General features: G+C 43.3%; 1 protein-coding gene across 1 annotated transcript in view; it reads left to right on the top strand.

Moving 5' to 3' along the window:
• The window catches only part of LOC310871525 (putative E3 ubiquitin-protein ligase HECTD4), a 112,521-nt gene extending 93,257 nt beyond the window's left edge, over positions 1-19,264 (top strand). The window contains 11 exon segments of the mRNA XM_083783095.1: positions 908-1,098; positions 1,814-1,960; positions 3,580-3,699; positions 4,313-4,468; positions 10,007-10,110; positions 11,733-11,954; positions 12,836-13,002; positions 13,367-13,562; positions 13,983-14,205; positions 16,808-16,853; positions 16,855-19,264. Coding sequence (XP_083639221.1) covers positions 908-1,098; positions 1,814-1,960; positions 3,580-3,699; positions 4,313-4,468; positions 10,007-10,110; positions 11,733-11,954; positions 12,836-13,002; positions 13,367-13,562; positions 13,983-14,205; positions 16,808-16,853; positions 16,855-16,942 — 1,660 coding nt within the window. The 3' untranslated portion in view covers positions 16,943-19,264.
• Positions 19,265-19,466: the final 202 nt, after the last annotated feature.

The following is a 19,466-nucleotide window of genomic DNA, read 5'->3' as shown; positions in this document are numbered from 1 at the left end:
TTAACATTCCTCCTTGACACGCGCCGCGATTGTGTATTACGTGTGCTGCCCATGACGTGGGAAACCACCTGCACATGTGCTCAGTTGCACTCTTAGCAATAATATTTGATAACACTGTCTAGAAGCCCCTTTTCTGCAATTCATCACAAACAAACATACTTATAATTCATTACGATCTGCTTTTAATGCTGTATAATTCTAATTATAAACACTCATAAGGACTCAAATAAAAGATCAGGGCACCCAAAGTTAAAAAGAGGAGGAAAGCCATTTTTTTATTATGATGCATTATTATATAGACATGGGCTTCATAGAAAGCATTACCATACTTTTTGAGTGGTGCAGCCACTCCAATATACAGCAATGTGTGTCCCTGTGTCTGTCTGTCTGTCTGTTTAGAGTACCAACAGGTGACAAAGTGGCGCTGTTAATAGTCTGACAACCAATAGTCCGGCACCCAAATAGTCCGACATGCCAATAGTCTGACAACAAATAAGAGTCAAGCAGCCTTTAATCCGACAACCAATAGACTCAATTTGTTGTTGTGCGAATCCTCTAGTCCTGAAACCGTCCCGAATGAGATAAATTTAAGTCCCAAATAGATATTTTATAGGCCCCGGGACGCCGTTAATCTCGAGCCGCACGTGCGTGCGTGCGTGCGTGAGTGAGAGACGAGAGAGATTGATAAAGAGAGGGCGCTGCGCTCTCTTCCGCGCTGTGCTCTAATCATGTTCAAGATGGATATCTCGTGTTGAATTGCAGCCTGGTTTCAAATTAATTAATTTGAAACAAATGTGTGCTCCAGGTGCACGTGCATAGACAGACACTCCACTGAACTGTCCTCTCTCTGTGCTCCAGGTGCACGTGCATAGACACTCCACTGAACTGTCCTCTCTCTGTGCTCCAGGTGCACGTGCATAGACACGCGCCACGCCCAGAAGGCGTGCAGGAAGTGGGGTCTGGAGATGGACGTGGCTCTGGTGCAGTACATCAACAGGCTGTGTCGACACCTGGCCATCACGCCGGCCAGACTGCACCCCCACGAGGTCTACCTGGACCCCAGCGACGCCGCGGACCCCCGCGTGGCCTGTCTGCTCAGTAAGCAGCGACGACCTGTTCATGCTTTTAATACTGCTTGTATTTAGGTTCATTTCTAACTTTGATACAGGTCATACAGGTAGTACCGTTTTCTCCATTTCCTTTTTGTTCTAAAATGAGTTGAGGGCTGAGAGTGTGGGTGGGGGGGGGGGGGGGGGGGTGGTGAGCAAGCTAACTGCACCTGTGCGTGTGTGTTTTGTGTATTTGTGTTGCATGTAATGTTTTACCTATTTATACATTGTGTATTCGTATTGTATGTAATGTTTATGTTTTACTTCTGTGTAGGGGGTAGGACCCGGGAGACGGGACCCCCTCTAAAATGAGATCTCAAGGGGCTATCCTCTCTAAATGCTGACGCTTTGACCTTATAGGCCTGTCACAATGATTACATGATCACCCGATCGCAAGTATTTGAGATAATGAAAATAAAAAGTTTTTTAAATTTCTTTAAAAAGTAAAAAGTTATTAAATGTGTAGGCTATGTTATTTGTCTTATCTGCCCTGCAGGGCAACTTTTGTTTCAGAAACAGAAATGCAAAAGTTTTCATTCATAATGTTCCAATAATGTTCAACGACAGAAACACAATTAAATTGTTAATCGCAAATCATCATGCGAGCGACAATTAATCGTCGTAATAAAATGTCATAATCGCGACAGCCCTACTTTCTGACCCCCTCTGTTCACACGCCGTGCTTTGTGTTTCCCTCTCCGCAGACGTGCCTGTGGAGAGTCTGCGTCTGCGCTTTGCACTACTGCAGTCTCTCAACAACACCCTGGAGAGCTTCTTCCTTCCCCTGGTGGAGCTCCGGCAGACGCACACCTACCAGAACAGCATCGCTGCGCTGCTGTGCGAGGCCAAAGGTGAGAGGAGACATCTACAGTACAATGCCTCGGCACTTACAGTACATCTAGAGAGGTACAATCTCACAAGGTGTCACAGTGACACCTGGTGGTGAACAAATGCTATAACGCTATTTTCGTGCTCGGACACAGGGACACAGCCACACATAGCTGTCTATAAGAGTGGTTGCACCACTCAAAAATCCTGACAATTTGAGCAAATCTTTGAATATATATATTTGTGTATTTGTATTGCATGTAATGTTTTATATACACATTGTGTATTCGTATTTCTTTTTGTATACCGGGTATATATATATTTTTTTAAGCAATCATTTTTAAAGGTTTTATGACATTCATTTTCATTTATTTTTCTTTTTCTTTTTTCTTTTAGGTTTTATGACCTCAATTACACCCAAAAAAACTGAACTTTGAACATTCAGTGGATTTTCTGTGGTTTGAAGTTTTCTTTGGGTTTTTTTGGGCCTTTTGAGCTACAATGAAAACAGGCAACACAGTGACATCTGCTGGCAAATCCCATTGACATATATTGGATTTGCAGTAAGTGATGTCACTTACTGCCGGCAAATCAGAGCACCTGTTTGAGCCAGAAAACCCCAGATCACAGAAAATCTACTGAATGTTAAAAGTTCATGTTTTTTGGGTGCAATTGAGATTAGAAAACCTAAAAAAACCAAGAACAATTCCAAAACCTTTTTTTTTATGTCACAATCCCTTTAACTCAAATCATACTCATGTTGTAGTTTTCAGTGATATCGGTGGTCACCTCATCACCGAAAACTGGAGTATGAATAGGCCTTTACTGTGCTTGGGGTGTGTGTGTGTGTGTGTGTGGGGGGGGGGGGGGGGGGTACAGACATTCGTATCCTGATTCCTGCCACAACGTTATGCTGCTTTCATACGGGCAGATGTTGCAAAGCTACACTAGTACACCTAGTCACAGACAGTGTCATCGTTAACCCATTCTGACCTGAGATCAGATTCATACGGAGGTTTCCGCCGGACACACACTGGTCTGATTAAGCAGCAGCCAGTATATCCCACTGGCAGCACCTGTCCGTTTATCTCTAGCACAACCACAAACGTCCAACACATACAATGAATTACTCTCCTAATGCTGCCTGCAGGTTCCATGTTTAATTCCAGCGTGTGTAACCTACATTGTTTAAGTGACAGTTTTCATATTGTAAATATGGTCGTTAACGTGGTTTAGCGACTAGCACTTTGACAGCTCATCCATTTGTAACTTGTTTACAAGTAAAACGGACTTCCTGTGCAGAAACTGCCTCATCAAAATAAGAGCCACTTGTAATGATTAGTCAACACTAGTTTTATTTCTAAGTCTACTTACAGGACGTTAACATCTCATTTGAGTTCATTTTGAATGCCTGTCAGCATTCTCTAAATCCCTGTCTCTCAGCTGGTGCACAAATGCGCCTCCATGCCTTTTGATCTACCGTGAACCAAAGGTTTTGACGACGCATGCGCACTGGCGCACCGCTTGTGTGCGCCCCTGTCTATGACACCAAGGTGACTGTAATGACCGTACTGTGCTTGTTACAGGCCTGGTCTTCTATGACACCAAGGTGACTGTAATGACCGTACTGTGCTTGTTACAGGCCTGGTCTTCTATGACACCAAGGTGACGGTGATGAACCGAGTGCTGAATGCCACCGTGCAGCGGACTGCCGACCACGCCGCCCCAGAGATCACGCTGGACCCTCTGGAGATCGTAGGAGGTCAGGAGGTCATTTTGTTCACTGAACCACGTGTCGCCTGGCGTCCCGATTCTGGGGGCGTGAAACATAGGGGCGAGAATATGCAACCTAGAAACGCATTGGCCACTTTTCCCACAGGGTTGAACCGGTTCCGTTCTTTTTTCCCATGCCTAATTTTGAACCAAATTAATTGGTACAGATCCCTAAGAGTTGGTTCGGAACTGGAAACAACAAGTGGGTGTGTCACTATTCATGTTGGAAGATAGAAGATGTGATATAAACCATCGAAAAAAGGTAAAGAACGGAACCAGAAGTTGTTTTAGTGGAAAAGGGGCCATTGTGAGCTTGTAGATGTAGAAGACATATGTTAGTATGTAAAAATATCTGGGGGACTAAATGCCACTTTATGTTGTTTGTGCTCAAACGTGTGTGTGTGTGTGTGTGTGTGTGTGTGTGTGTGTGTGTGTGTGTGTGTGTGTGTGTGTGTGTGTGTGTGTGTGTGTGTGTGTGTGTGTGTGTGTGTGTGTGTGTGTGTGTGTGTGTGTGTGTGTGTGTGTGTGTGTGTGTGTGTGTGTGTGTGTGTGTGTGTGTGTGTGTGCGCGCGTGTGCGCATCTCGCTGCATGTGCACTGCAGGAGAGATTCGAACCTCAGAGAACACGTACTTCTGCCAGGCGGCTCGTCAGCTGGCGTGCGTGCCCTCGTCCCAGCTGTGTGTCAAGCTGGCCAGCGGGGGAGACCCCACATACGCCTTCAACATCCGCTTCACCGGAGAGGAGGTCCACGGCACGAGTCAGTACCCATCTGTTCTCTCTCCGTTCCACTGCTGCCTCACTTACACTGTCTTAGTTGGGAGTGTTTTTATTGTTTGCTGGTCATTTTTAGCCCATACTCCATATCAGATTGCGATCCTTTTTTTTTTTTTTTTTTTTTTTGTCCAGCACATACTACGTATCATCGCTGTCGGCTATTTTTGCGTGAATTCCTGAAAAGTAGAAGTTTTGGACATGGGGTTGTTACATAATCGTCTAATCGCAGATAATCGCCGTTATTTTGTCATAATCGTCATAATTGTTTCCATGTTGAAAGATGTAAAAGTTATAAAAATTGCAGTAATTTGTCATTTCCGCCATGTGCACTTTCTCATTACGAGGCCTAAAAGCCGAAACAGAAATGTAATTCCTATTCATAATAAATGTTCCAATTTCCAATGCCAAAAAACGCAATTAAATCGTTAAGCGCAATTATTTCTGTGACAATTAATCGTCAACTTAAATGTGTAATCGTGACAGCCCTAGTTAGGACATCAACGATATAAATGTGTAATCGTGACAGCCCTAGTTAACGACATCAACATATAAATGTGTAATCGTGACAGCCCTAGTTAACGACATCAACATATAAATGTGTAATCGTGACAGCCCTAGTTAACGACATCAACATATAAATGTGTAATCGTCACAGCCCTAGTTAACGACATCAACATATAAATGTGTAATCGTGACAGCCCTAGTTAGGACATCAACATATAAATGTGTAATCGTGACAGTCCTAGTTAACGACATCAACATATAAATGTGTAATCGTGACAGCCCTAGTTAACGACATCAACGATATAAATGTGTAATCGTGACAGCCCTAGTTACGACATCAACGATATAAATGTGTAATCGTGACAGCCCTAGTTACGACATCAACATATAAATGTGTAATCGTGACAGCCCTAGTTACGACATCAACATATAAATGTGTAATCGTGACAGCCCTAGTTACGACATCAACATATAAATGTGTAATCGTGACAGCCCTAGTTACGACATCAACATATAAATGTGTAATCGTGACAGCCCTAGTTACGACATCAACATATAAATGTGTAATCGTGACAGCCCTAGTTAACGACATCAACGATATAAATGTGTAATCGTGACAGCCCTAGTTACGACATCAACATATAAATGTGTAATCGTGACAGTCCTAGTTAGGACATCAACATATAAATGTGTAATCGTGACAGTCCTAGTTAACGACATCAACATATAAATGTGTAATCGTGACAGCCCTAGTTAACGACATCAACATATAAATGTGTAATCGTGACAGCCCTAGTTAACGACATCAACATATAAATGTGTAATCGTGACAGCCCTAGTTAACGACATCAACATATAAATGTGTAATCGTGACAGCCCTACAATTTACAATTTACAATTTAGGCATTTAGCAGACGCTCTTAATCCAGAGCGACTTACATTAAGCAAGAACAATAAGCATGGGAATACATCACATAAAAGCATTTATCATGAAACATGCGTAAGCTAAGAACGTAACAGTGGAATATCTATATAATGAAACTATACATATAAACTTATACATATATACTACTATGCTATACATAATGTACTATGGCGTGCTATGACTATATACAATGCAATTATAGTGCTGTCTACATAACATGCTATAAGTCTGTATCAAATGCTATCTAAGTCTACAGAAATGCTATCTATGGGGGTAGGGTAAGTGCTATGGGCCATGATGGAGTCTGAAAAGGTGGGTTTTCAGACTACGGCGGAAGATTGGGAGTGATGCTGCAGTTCTGACTGCAATGGGAAGTGCATTCCACAGTTTTGGAGCCAGAAGGGAGAAGAGTTTGGGACGTGTGGAGCGTTGTCCCGGCGTTTTTAGTGAGGGTACTTCCAGTTTCCCTGCGTTGGCTGATCTGAGTGCGCGGGAGGGTTTGTAGGGTTCAATCATACTTGTAAGATATGGGGGAGCCATACCTTTGGTTGCTTTGAATGCCAGCATCAGAGTTTTGTATTCTGTGCGGGCAGCGACCGGGAGCCAGTGGAGGGAGCGGAGCAGGGGGGAGACATGTGAGAATTTTGGCTGGTTGAAGACCAAGCGAGCTGCTGCATTTTGGATCAGCTGGAGAGGCTTAAGTGCACATGCTGGTAGGCCAGTAAGGAGGGAGTTACAATAGTCGAGTTTTGACAAGACTGTTGTCTGGATTAGGAGCTGGGCTGATTCCTGGGTGAGGAACGGTCTAATTCGTCGTATGTTATAGAGTGTGAACCTACATGATCGAGTGACAGCTGTGATGTGAGCTTTGAACGAGAGCTGACTGTCCAGGACAACACCAAGATTCCTGGCTGTTGGGACAGACGTTACCAGGGCGTTGTCTACGGAAATAGTTAGCTCCCGCATAGGGCAGGACTTAGCTGGGAAGAAGAGAAGCTCAGTCTTGTCTGGGTTCAGCTTGAGGTGGTTGGAGGACATCCACTGTGATATGTCAGCCAGGCATGCAGTGATGCGCTCTTCCACCTGAGTGGCAGAGGGGGGGAAGGATAGGAACAGTTGTGTGTCATCGGCGTAGCAGTGATAGGATATATTGTGAGCAGAGATGATAGTGCCAAGGGATTTAGTGTACAGTGAGAAAAGGAGGGGACCAAGTACAGATCCCTGTGGGACCCCAGTTTGGAGGGTTCGGGGGGATGATAGCAGACCTTTCCAGGAAACCTGGTAGGTCCGATCGGTGAGGTAGGAGGAGAACCACTTTAGTGCCGTTCCACCGATGCCTAGCTCCGCTAGGGTTTCTAGGAGCAGCTGGTGGTTCACTGTGTCAAATGCTGCTGATAGGTCTAGGAGAATCAGTACTGCAGAGTGGGAAGCAGCTTGGGCAGCATGTAGTGCTTCTGTGACTGCCAGCAGGGCAGTTTCTGTGGAGTGGGCCTTCTTGAATCCGGACTGGTTGGGATCCAGCAGGTTGTTCTGTGAGAGATGGAGAGAGAGCTGGTTGGAGACGACACGTTCAATGGTTTTAGAAATAAATGAAAGGAGTGATACCGGTCTGTAGTTCTTGACATCTGAGGGGTCAAGGGTTGGTTTTTTGAGGAGTGGTGTTACTCTGGCTGACTTGAGGGCAGATGGGACGCAGCCTGAGGTTACTGAGGTGTTGATGATGGAGGTGATGAAGGGGAGCAGATCAGGTGCGATGGTCTGGAAGATTGGAGACGGGACAGGGTCAAGAGGACAAGTGGTAGGTCTAGAGGATGTTACTAGTTGTAGAACCTCGTCTGGGGAAAGAGGAGCCCTAGTTAGGACATCAACATATAAATGTGTAATCGTGACAGTCCTAGTTAACGACATCAACATATAAATGTGTAATCGTGACAGCCCTAGTTAACGACATCAACGATATAAATGTGTAATCGTGACAGCCCTAGTTACGACATCAACGATATAAATGTGTAATCGTGACAGCCCTAGTTACGACATCAACATATAAATGTGTAATCGTGACAGCCCTAGTTACGACATCAACATATAAATGTGTAATCGTGACAGCCCTAGTTAGGACATCAACATATAAATGTGTAATCGTGACAGTCCTAGTTAGGACATCAACATATAAATGTGTAATCGTGACAGTCCTAGTTAACGACATCAACATATAAATGTGTAATCGTGACAGCCCTAGTTAACGACATCAACGATATAAATGTGTAATCGTGACAGCCCTAGTTACGACATCAACATATAAATGTGTAATCGTGACAGCCCTAGTTAACGACATCAACATATAAATGTGTAATCGTGACAGCCCTAGTTAACGACATCAACATATAAATGTGTAATCGTGACAGCCCTAGTTAACGACATCAACGATATAAATGTGTAATCGTGACAGCCCTAGTTACGACATCAACATATAAATGTGTAATCGTGACAGCCCTAGTTACGACATCAACGATATAAATGTGTAATCGTGACAGCCCTAGTTAACGACATCAACATATAAATGTGTAATCGTGACAGCCCTAGTTAACGACATCAACATATAAATGTGTAATCGTGACAGCCCTAGTTAACGACATCAACATATAAATGTGTAATCGTGACAGCCCTAGTTAACGACATCAACATATAAATGTGTAATCGTGACAGCCCTAGTTAACGACATCAACATATAAATGTGTAATCGTGACAGCCCTAGTTAACGACATCAACATATAAATGTGTAATCGTGACAGCCCTAGTTACGACATCAACAATATAAATGTGTAATCGTGACAGCCCTAGTTAACGACATCAACATATAAATGTGTAATCGTCACAGCCCTAGTTAACGACATCAACATATAAATGTGTAATCGTGACAGCCCTAGTTAACGACATCAACATATAAATGTGTAATCGTCACAGCCCTAGTTAACGACATCAACATATAAATGTGTAATCGTGACAGCCCTAGTTAACGACATCAACATATAAATGTGTAATCGTGACAGCCCTAGTTAACGACATCAACATATAAATGTGTAATCGTGACAGCCCTAGTTAGGACATCAACATATAAATGTGTAATCGTGACAGCCCTAGTTACGACATCAACATATAAATGTGTAATCGTGACAGCCCTAGTTAACGACATCAACGATATAAATGTGTAATCGTGACAGCCCTAGTTAACGACATCAACATATAAATGTGTAATCGTGACGGCCCTAGTTAACGACATCAACGATATAAATGTGTAATCGTGACAGCCCTAGTTACGACATCAACGATATAAATGTGTAATCGTGACAGCCCTAGTTAACGACATCAACATATAAATGTGTAATCGTGACAGCCCTAGTTAACGACATCAACGATATAAATGTGTAATCGTGACAGCCCTAGTTAACGACATCAACATATAAATGTGTAATCGTGACAGCCCTAGTTAACGACATCAACGATATAAATGTGTAATCGTGACAGCCCTAGTTAACGACATCAACGATATAAATGTGTAATCGTGACAGCCCTAGTTAACGACATCAACATATAAATGTGTAATCGTGACAGCCCTAGTTAACGACATCAACGATATCTAATTGTGACACTAACCAGTGGCGTGCACAGACATTTAGAGGGGCAGGTGCTCAAGTGAAAAAAAAGGGCACCTTGTGCAGCGCATTTTGGGGCGGGAACCCATTTTGGTGCTTTAGCTATTGAAAAATAGCAGATCTACAAGCTCATAGCGCGCCACCGAGTGGCGCGCTACGAGCTTGTAGGTCTGCTATTTTTCTTTAATCGAAGAACCACTGACATAGAAACATAGCTTTAGATTGTGGGGGCCTAAATAATATAGTAGAAGCATTTTTTTATCAAGATTTGATCTATGTCACCGCATGGTCCACACACTACAAATTAAGAAAAGAAAAAAAACATATATATATATTTTTTAGCAAAATTGCCAAAAGGGCAGGGGGTGCTCTAGCACCCCCTAGTGTCTATCTGTGCACGCCACTGGCACTAACTGTGTGTCTCTCTCTCCCCATGCAGGCGGCTCCTTCAGACACTTCCTGTGGCAGGTGTGTAAAGAGCTCCAGAGCTCAGCTCTCCTGCTGCTGCTGCCCTGCCCCAGTGCTGCAGCCAACCGGAACAAGGTACCACTTCAAAGCCCACATCATCATAGTCACGTAAACAGTACTGAACAGCACTCCTTTATTCAAACCCCACATGATATTCACTATTCTGCATTATTTTTTTACTTTACTGATGATGAAAGACAAAACAAAGAAACAAGATTGTTATTGTTATGCAAATGTTACAACTGTGCCCCTAAATTCGTCCTTCATGTAAGATGTACAACAACGAGGGGTCAAAACACACAGGAAGGTTATAAAGTCTCCACTTAGGTCAGTCAGACCTTATACCTCCTTCTCACCCCCATTATATGACTTCTTAAAAACACACAAAACACAGACTTGTGTGAGGAACATGAAGCCTGAGGGCGCTTCCACTCAGTTACAGGACTGTTTTGAGCGCACTCACTGGGATCTATTTTCACAACAACATGTAGAAGACCGTACATCCACTGTACTGTTTTATATACAGAACTGCACTGATAATGTCTGTCGACATATCAGTTCCTTCACAAACGATGAGTCTTGGTTGACTTGGTTGACGCGGATGACACCACCCATGGACTCGTATAAGACAGCGATGAGTCTACTCTGCCTAGAGAGCTGAAATGCTACAACCTGTCAGAATGGTATCTCCATTATCAACTTGGCACTTCATCTCTCCGAGGCAAAAGAACTTAGGAATAAGAAACGGGAACGTGACTGGTGTCTTTCTATCGCTGCTCTATCGAAAGAATACTCACCCATGTTATGTATGGTGGTGTGGTGTGTGGTCACTTCAGCTAACTGCACTGTGGTGATCACAGCAATGGGAGTGTTTCTGTGGTTTTGCATAGATTTGGCTATTTAGAATAGAATACGCGCAAAATAGACTAATAGTCATTATAATGTAAAGTGAGGCTTACAGTATAATACATGCTTAATGTAAGTCGCTCTGGATCAAGAGCGTCTGCTAAATGCCTAAATTGTATTAACAAACTATATTGTAAACATGCTGCTTCATCTTTGTATTGTGTTGGTTGTATTTATTTTAGATTTGGCATACATTGTCCTTCATCCCAGTGGCTATTACAAAAGAACAATAGCAATATGTTCGATAACAGTGAATAACCGATTCACAGCAAGCAGTGAATGTGCTCCATTCCTGCCCGGTTGCAGTAATTATCACCCCAGCTGATGTTGCTTGTTACTTTGTTAAGTTCGTTATGACTTTGATTCAAACTTCAAATGACGTACTGCCGCTGAGCTTTGTTGGGATTATGGGTTTTAAACAATTGATGTTAATTTACAATGTTCCAGGCATCATGGAATAGCCAAGTTGGCTGCCTATAGTACAACCAGGCTGGGCCAGTAACTGCTGAGAAGCATCTGTCTGTCAGGCTGCTAGGCGCTGCTTCAGTTAAATCCTCTTCTGGAGAAGAGAGGCAGTTGTTCCGTATCTGTTCCATCTCTTATGTCAGTGAAAACAATCCAGCAATCCCCGCGACAATTTCACGGGATCGCACTCGCTCGCGTCAACGCCCCTCAACTTCTCCGCACATCCAAAATATTGGCCTCTCATTGAAGATGAATTACCAAGGAAAGGCGCATCAGTCGCTTCCCATCTGAAACAACCTTTAACGTGGGTGTTTTTCCCCACACAGGGTAAATACATCCTGACGCCGTGCCCAATCAGCTACACGGAGGAGCAGCTGCTGCACTTCTTCGGCCAGCTGCTGGGCATCGCCATCCGAGCCGACGTGCCGCTGCCTCTGGACCTCCTGGGCTCCTTCTGGAAGGGGCTGGTGGGCGAGCCCCTGGACCCTGAGCAGGACCTGCAGGAGGCCGACCTGCTCACTTACAACTACGTCAAGAAGTTTGAGAACGTAAGGGAGAGGCATAATGTGATGTCCCACAATGTCCTTTCCTCCCGCTCTAAGAATTGAATGGACTTCATTTTCCATTTTCACAAAGTGCATAGGACATTTTTCGAGCTCAGTTCCCAGGGTCAGCATTTAAAAATACAGATATGACAGATAAGGGGGGGGGGGGGGGGGGGGGGGGAATTAACATAGACTCCTATGTCCTACCAAAGTAAAATAGAATAAATATGTACTTCATAGTCTACCTAAAAACAGTACAATAATTGCAACAGTGCAATTCATCTATCGTAATTCAGTTCATCTGTCATGATTCAGTTCATCTGTCATGATTCAGTTCATCTGTCATGATTCAGTTCATCTGTCATGATTCAGTTCATCTGTCATGATTCAGTTCATCTGTCATGATTCAGTTCATCTGTCATATTGACTACCGTCCTTAATGTCCTTGGTATACTGTTTAAAAAAAGTGTGCTGTGTGGTCATGGGTGGAGATGCTAAAAGCTCAGTTCATCCTAACTACTTTCACGCAGAGCGTGAAAGTACTGTGATCGGCTGGGTATGTACTGTATGTACTATTTACGTATGTCGGGGTATGTATGTCGGTGTCCTCTCTTGTTTAAGACCGTAGCCCAATCAGGGTCCAGCATCTCTGGCTGCCAACGTCATTATAATATATCATAATATATATATATATATATTTTTTTTTATAGTAGTGATGCCAGTGGTGAGCGCACCTCATTGCTCATGGAGCAAGTAGGCCATGTATGGCCTACTTGTGTGCGAGGCGCAAGTTGGCAGCTGGACAGAGTGCATTTCTACCAGCAGCAGCAGCAGAACAGTTCACCATATAACGCTGTGGGTAAATCCCAACCCTGTGCCTTTAGGTGAGCGACGAGGCGGAGCTGGAGGCCCTGTGTGCAGAGATCTCGTCCCAGCACCACTCCGGGGAGAGCCCCGACTCGCCCAGCAGGCCCTGCTGCACCTTCACCTACGTCACCATGACGGGAGAGGACGTGGAGCTGTGTCAGCGAGGACGGAGCATCAGCGTCAGGTAGGAGACGCTTTCCTGGGATTAGGATTTTGCATAATTATGCATTTTGTCTGTAGACCAAGGGTTCCCAAACTTACCAGGCCCCCGAATCATTTTAGGGTAGAGAAGATATACTATATAACGGCCGTTTAAAAAAAGAAAGAAATCCTGTATGTTTGTTTCAGGTTTTCTGGGTGAGAAATATATCTTCCAATGCACTTTTTGAAGATGATAGATTTTGTTTATGTCATACTGTATGGCTTTGTCATCTTTGTCTGAACTCTGTGTGTGTGTGTGTGTGTGTGTGTGTGTGTGTGTGTGTGTGTGTGTGTGTGTGTGTGTGTGTGTGTGTGTGTGTGTGTGCGCGTGCATGCGTGTGCGTCAGCTGGGAGAACAAGGATGTGTATGCGCGCGCGGTGCGCGGGCTGCGTCTCAGGGAGCTGCAGAACGTGGAGTGCATGACGGCCGTGCGCGCCGGTCTGGGCTCCATCATCCCCCTGCAGCTGCTCACCATGCTCAGCCCCCTAGAGGTGGAGCTGCGCACCTGCGGCCTGCCCTACATCAACCTGGAGTTCCTCAAGGTAATTCAATGTAATAGGTAGTGTAGTAGGTAGTAGGTAATCTACATACAGAGCTTGTGGATTGGCTATTTTCTCACTAACACATTTCTTTATTGATTTTGCAACATTAAAATAACAATTATAACAGACAGATGAAAAAGGTCAGTTTTTTTTCATTGATATCAAGCGTGATAAAAAAAAGTGCATTCTTCCAGTATGGAAAGGGTGCCAATGTGGTTCAGAAAAGGGCTGGCAGTTTGAAGTTTTTTGCCAGCAATAAAAAAAAAAGGTGTATACATTTTACATATAGCGGAAATAGCTGATTTACAAACTTTCAACATAGACATGATTATGACAACTATGACAAAATAATTGCGATTAGACGATTGGCTATGTATTATTATGTAATAATTATGACAACCCCCCATCCCCCCTCAATAGGCTCACACCATGTACCAGGTGGGCCTGATGGAGACGGACCAACACATCGAGTTCTTCTGGGGCGCCCTGGAGACGTTCACTCAGGAAGAGCTGTGCAAGTTCATCAAGTTTGCGTGCAACCAGGAGCGCATCCCCTTCACCTGCCCCTGCAAGGACGGCGGGCCCGACACCGCGCACGTCCCCCCCTACCCCATGAAGATCGCCCCGCCCGACGGGGCGCCAGGTAAAAAGATGACAAATGCACACTTTTTAAGGGTCCGTTTGGAACCCCCTTCAAGTAACCCAGAGGGTCCCTGTACAGTAGCTGGGAACCGTTACGGAATCGGACGTTTAGAGGGAATGTTTAAGGAACTGTAATCGTTAAAATCCTAAACGATCCCAACCCCAGCGACAGACTGAATTCCAATGTTGCATTGTAATTAAATAATGATAACAAATATATACCATAACAAAGGTTAAAACATACACACTCTAACCTTCTGTATGTACTTTAACCTGAGCAGCAACAGGGGAGTAATGTACATTGAATTATGTTTATAGGTTTAGAACATTTGCATTCTATAAATCTACTGTATTACATCAGTGTTATACATCAGCGACAGGGTTTTTTTAGTCCCTTGATTATTTTTTATTATATTTTAAGATATTTTTTTGCGGCTTACGCCTTTTATTGTTTTTTTTTAAAGGACAGACAGTAGGCTGACAGGAAACGGGAGAGAGATGGGGGGGGAAGACATGCAGTAAAGGCCGTGTCGGGCTCGGGAGTCGAACCCGCGGCACACTGCGACTGGATTACCAGTCGGGTGCCCAGACGGTTACGCCACCGCCTGGGCCAGTCCCTTGATTTCTTCGTGTAGTGACGTCCATGTATATGACAAGAGTTTAATTCCCTGCTCAGACAGGGCAGTTATTGAATATTCAGCCTCTATGTACACTTTGTACGGTCATCTTTGTGCTGGTGGTGCAGAGACTGTGAGAAGCCCTGATGATGGTGATTATCATGCCTGCTTTACTGGGCATTGTCTCAACCTCCAGACCTACTTTGAACGTCATGTTTACTATTTTTATCCATCGGCGGCACTATTCTAGTGTCTCAAAATGTGTGTTTGTTTTCTGGAGATTTATAGAGTTGAGCTTTTGTGTTTGAGCTGAGCAGACAACTGTGAGGCGTGCTGCTGAATGTTATCAGCATACAGTACAGTGCAACTAGCGTGAAACAACAGATCAGGAACAGGCTTCATAACCGATTGAGATAAGAGATTGACCCTGTTGTTAACCAGTTGTTATCACCTGAGCAAGATGAGCTTATCGCACGCCGTTACTTGTTATGTAGTCCTGTAGTTCCTACGCATCCTGTAAAACCTGGACATGCCGTTTTCCAGTCATGGGAAATTACAAAATAGTTAAAATGTCCTAGAAAATATTGTGTATTAGAAAAGTAATTAATGCAGATTAGGTTTTTGTACGGTAATCATGCAGGAATTAGAGGGTATGCTCAGATACATCCTATCAGGTTAAAGCTGTTGCCAAGTTATGTAATTTAGCCAGCAGCAGGGTGGATTAAAAGGACATGACCATACTAACAGGTTCATACGTTCAATGTACGTTGCAGTGTATCATTTCTTTATGTGTTAAAGCAATATGTGTCGTGCATGTGGTACAGTGTATGTGCGTAGTTCTCTCATTTATTGAGAACGCTTAAGCCTTCTCAATAAATAAGAATGCTTATCCTGAGCCATCCTTCATTTTGGAGTGCCACGTTTTCCACTCCGGTGGTATTCTGAACCTAGTTCTATTTATGGCTGAGCACCCGCTGCCTAAACAAAAAGGCATATCCATGCAGAGGAAGCGCACTGCTTTAGTTTTCTAAGGACATAGCTGTATGCCAGTTGCTGTAGATACAGTAGCTGTTGTTATGGCCGAAGTTGCATAAGTCAGATTTGTTGTCAACAGAATTTTGCTGACTCACCCACATATGGAACGAACGCCACACCCGCAGGGAGGGAGTCGGTGACAGTTCATAATACTTGGGATTCTTGGCAGGGATGGGATCGTTTCATAACAGACCCAAAGCAGGACTGGAACTGAGATGGTCAGCTATGATGGTGTCCTTTATGGTCTATGATAGAGATAACAGTCAAAACGATCAAAATAACAATTATTCAACATTCTCTAATTGTGCAGACTTCTTGTAATTAAGTAATGCAGATGTTTAACAATAATTGTAAAATAATTAAAAAGTTAATCATTTACATTTTGTGGCATCTTTGGTCTCGGGGGGCGGGGAGGGGTGGGTGGGATTGTTTGTTTTTGTTTTTGTGTTCCTTGCTTTTGCTGTTATGTGTTGTTTTATATGTGTTTTGTTTGCTTAAGTCTTTCATGTTGTTAACGTGTCTTATTGTGATTTTTGTCTTAAAATAAAAAAACATTTGATAACAAAAAAAAAAGTTAATCATTAGCTGGGGACCACCTGGAACCCTCTTAAGCACCACTAGTGGTCGCGGACCACTGGTTGAAAACCACGGCTTATGGTGATATTATGCAGTGGCACATTTACATAAAGAATCCTAGTAGGTTAGGGTTAGTTCATTTTGTTTTGCTTGTGCAAAGACACATGCATGTTGTTTTTAGTAGGTTAGGGTTAGTTCATTCTGTTTTGCTGGTGCAAAGACACATGCATGTTGTTTTTCTAGGTAGGTTAGGGTTAGTTCATTTTGTTTTGCTTGTGCAAAGACACATGCATGTTGTTTTTAGTAGGTTAGGGTTAGTTCATTTTGTTTTGCCCGTGCAAAGACACATGCATGTTGTTTTTCTGTGTCCTCCAGGTTCTCCGGACTCGCGCTACATCCGCGTGGAGACCTGCATGTTCATGTGAAGCTGCCCAGTACACCTCCCTGGTCGTGATGCTGGAGAAAGTGCGTTACGCTATCCATTACCGCGAGGACCCGCTGAGCGGCTAGGAACAAGACTTGACGACATCTCCCCATACTTACTGCTTGAACACTATGTCCAACCTCTGTCCCTTTTACTCCATAACTCCTCTCCTCTCCCATGCCCGGCTTCACCTCCACTCTGAGACAGCTTTTCATTTATTTACTTTGCTTTATTAATTTAATTCTTTCTCTTTTACGAAAGTTTGCAACTGCAATGTGCCAGTGTTTCATTTGAACAACAGTGAGTATATATATTATACACAGATGAAGCATTTTATTTTCTGAGGAATTCACAGGAGATTTATTTATCTCCACCGGGGCCCTTTTGACACTGGTCGCCCGAGTGTCCTTTCTGGTTGCACTGTGTTTTCGAGCGGCATTGATCTGACATTCTCAACATTCTCCTAAATAGTATCTCTAGGTTGAGAATTTACGGGGTTTTAAGTCAAGTTTTGTGATACCAAAACGAGTGACGCTGTGCCAGCGGCGCTGTAAAAAAAAAAAAAGAAAAGAAAGAAAGTTCAATTCCTGTGCACTGTGCGCTCTTAACTGTACTCTGGCTTGAATCAAACGTTCTCAATGTGAGTAACCAAGTCTCACAGTTGCAGAACTTGCCAGTGGTGTCGAGCTTGTCTTAATCTCCCCGGGTTGCTTACCTAGCTGCTTCCTTCCCTCTGTGGAGAGAACAACGCTCTGAAAACTTGCCTTTACTACATTACCTTCCTCTAGACAGGGGGGGGGGGGGGGGGAGACGCTGGCTTTGTGTGAAATGGAATTCCAAATGATGAATTCGTCTGGATCGTATAGGTATAGTAATCAAGCTTTTATGTGATGTGTACGACGGAGGTGCATCTACTGTACAGTCAGGAGTCGGGGAAACGAAACTCTGGGTGCCTAATATAGCTCTGACCACGTCGGCTTCCAAGCAGGCGGAATATGTGAACAAGTGCTGTATAGCAGATGTTGTAGTTACTGCCTGTAAAGAAGAGAAAAAAAAGAACTGCTAATGGACAAACTAACTTATCTGCCTATATAAACCATGAATATATTTTATTCGAATCTCCGAAGAGAGGGTATTTAAGTCATGTAAAAAGTCATATTAATCTATTAGTTTATGAAATTGCTATTTGGTTTTAAATATCCTAGTAGCTGTGGCGGCATGGTACAGGTCAGACCGACTCGACACCGGCCGTTTGGGGACACGAGGGGCTCCTCCTGGATTCCAGGAGAGGCGCTGCTCGGTTGCCAGGTCTGCTATACTTGCATTTCGGGGGTTTAGGAAAACCTGTGTTGCTTGGTGAAATGGGAGGGGGACGTCGGCCTCCCGAGCTGCTCTCCCAGCACTGCTTGTGTGCTACTGCTACTGAATGTGCAACAAATCCCCCCCACCCCCTGCTCCGAGCCCCACAACATGTCATACCCAATACACACACACACACAAACCGGTGGGCGGGGGGTGGCTTATCTTAAGTTCTGCCTTTTTTAAAGGTTTTCTGTCCAGAGAGAACAGGATTCTTTTGTTTTTGTTTTTGTTGCTTTTACCCATAACCAAATGTTCCAGCTGTGTAAAAGAACACACAGAAAAACAAACAAATGTAAATAGACTTAAGTTATGTCTGATGGCAGTTTGTATTAATTGCTAATTCAAATCATTTTTTTGATATTATATTATAATTTCCTTTTGTGTTTGCTTTGCACTATTCCATGAAAAGATTTCTAAATGGAGCAAACTAAAGGATGTCTGTTCGACATCCAGTTTGTTGGGTTATTATTTTTTACATAATTTTCAAATGACCAGTAAATCGATCACATTTTTTGTCTTGTACTCAGACAGACTCTACTACTCATGGTGAATCATGTTTTCTTGTGTGAGTAAAAAGAAAACGCCATCTTACTTGGATTGGATTGAACTAAAGAACAAGGTTATAGAGGATTGATTTGACTGACTGATTGCTTGATTGATTGATTGACATTGGACATGTATGGGATGGTTGAATTGCTTGCTGGTTTAGTTTTTTGGTTTTGTTCTCTTGAAAGGTATACCGCTGCTAATGAGGACGCTAATCACTCTATCTCTCTCTCCCTCTCTCCTTTCCTCTTGTGGGAGGTGGAGAAGATTATAAAAAGGACATATCCATACAAAGAGGTGTTACGATAAGAAAATGTGTGCTGTACATTTACTTGATATTTATTACAATTATTTATGGTTGCATTAACTTAACTTTTACTGTCTTTACCTCTGCACATCAGAAACTTAACACATATCTAAAAAATGGATTATACAGCTGTAAAGAATCAGATGGCGTTTGAGATTTCTGTGTCACAATAAAGAAATGTCTTGATGTACAAACGGCGCATTTGAACCACCGGCGTGTTTTGTGCCCTTTTGCATGTTACGGCTTACGGGTGTTGTCCCGGTCGGATCGGGTAATCGGATTTCAAATGATCGGAATCGGATCAGGAGCCAAAAACCGTGATCGGGACATCCCTATAGTATCAATATTATATCCATATCATGATATTAGAAATGTTTTGTCTAAACACAGCTGGT

The sequence above is a fragment of the Protomyctophum parallelum genome (assembly GCF_964188405.1).
Source record: "Protomyctophum parallelum genome assembly, chromosome: 15".
Lineage (NCBI taxonomy): Eukaryota > Metazoa > Chordata > Actinopteri > Myctophiformes > Myctophidae > Protomyctophum > Protomyctophum parallelum.
The sequence above is the reverse complement of the archived record's forward strand: the minus strand, read 5'-3'. Positions and strand labels throughout refer to the sequence as shown.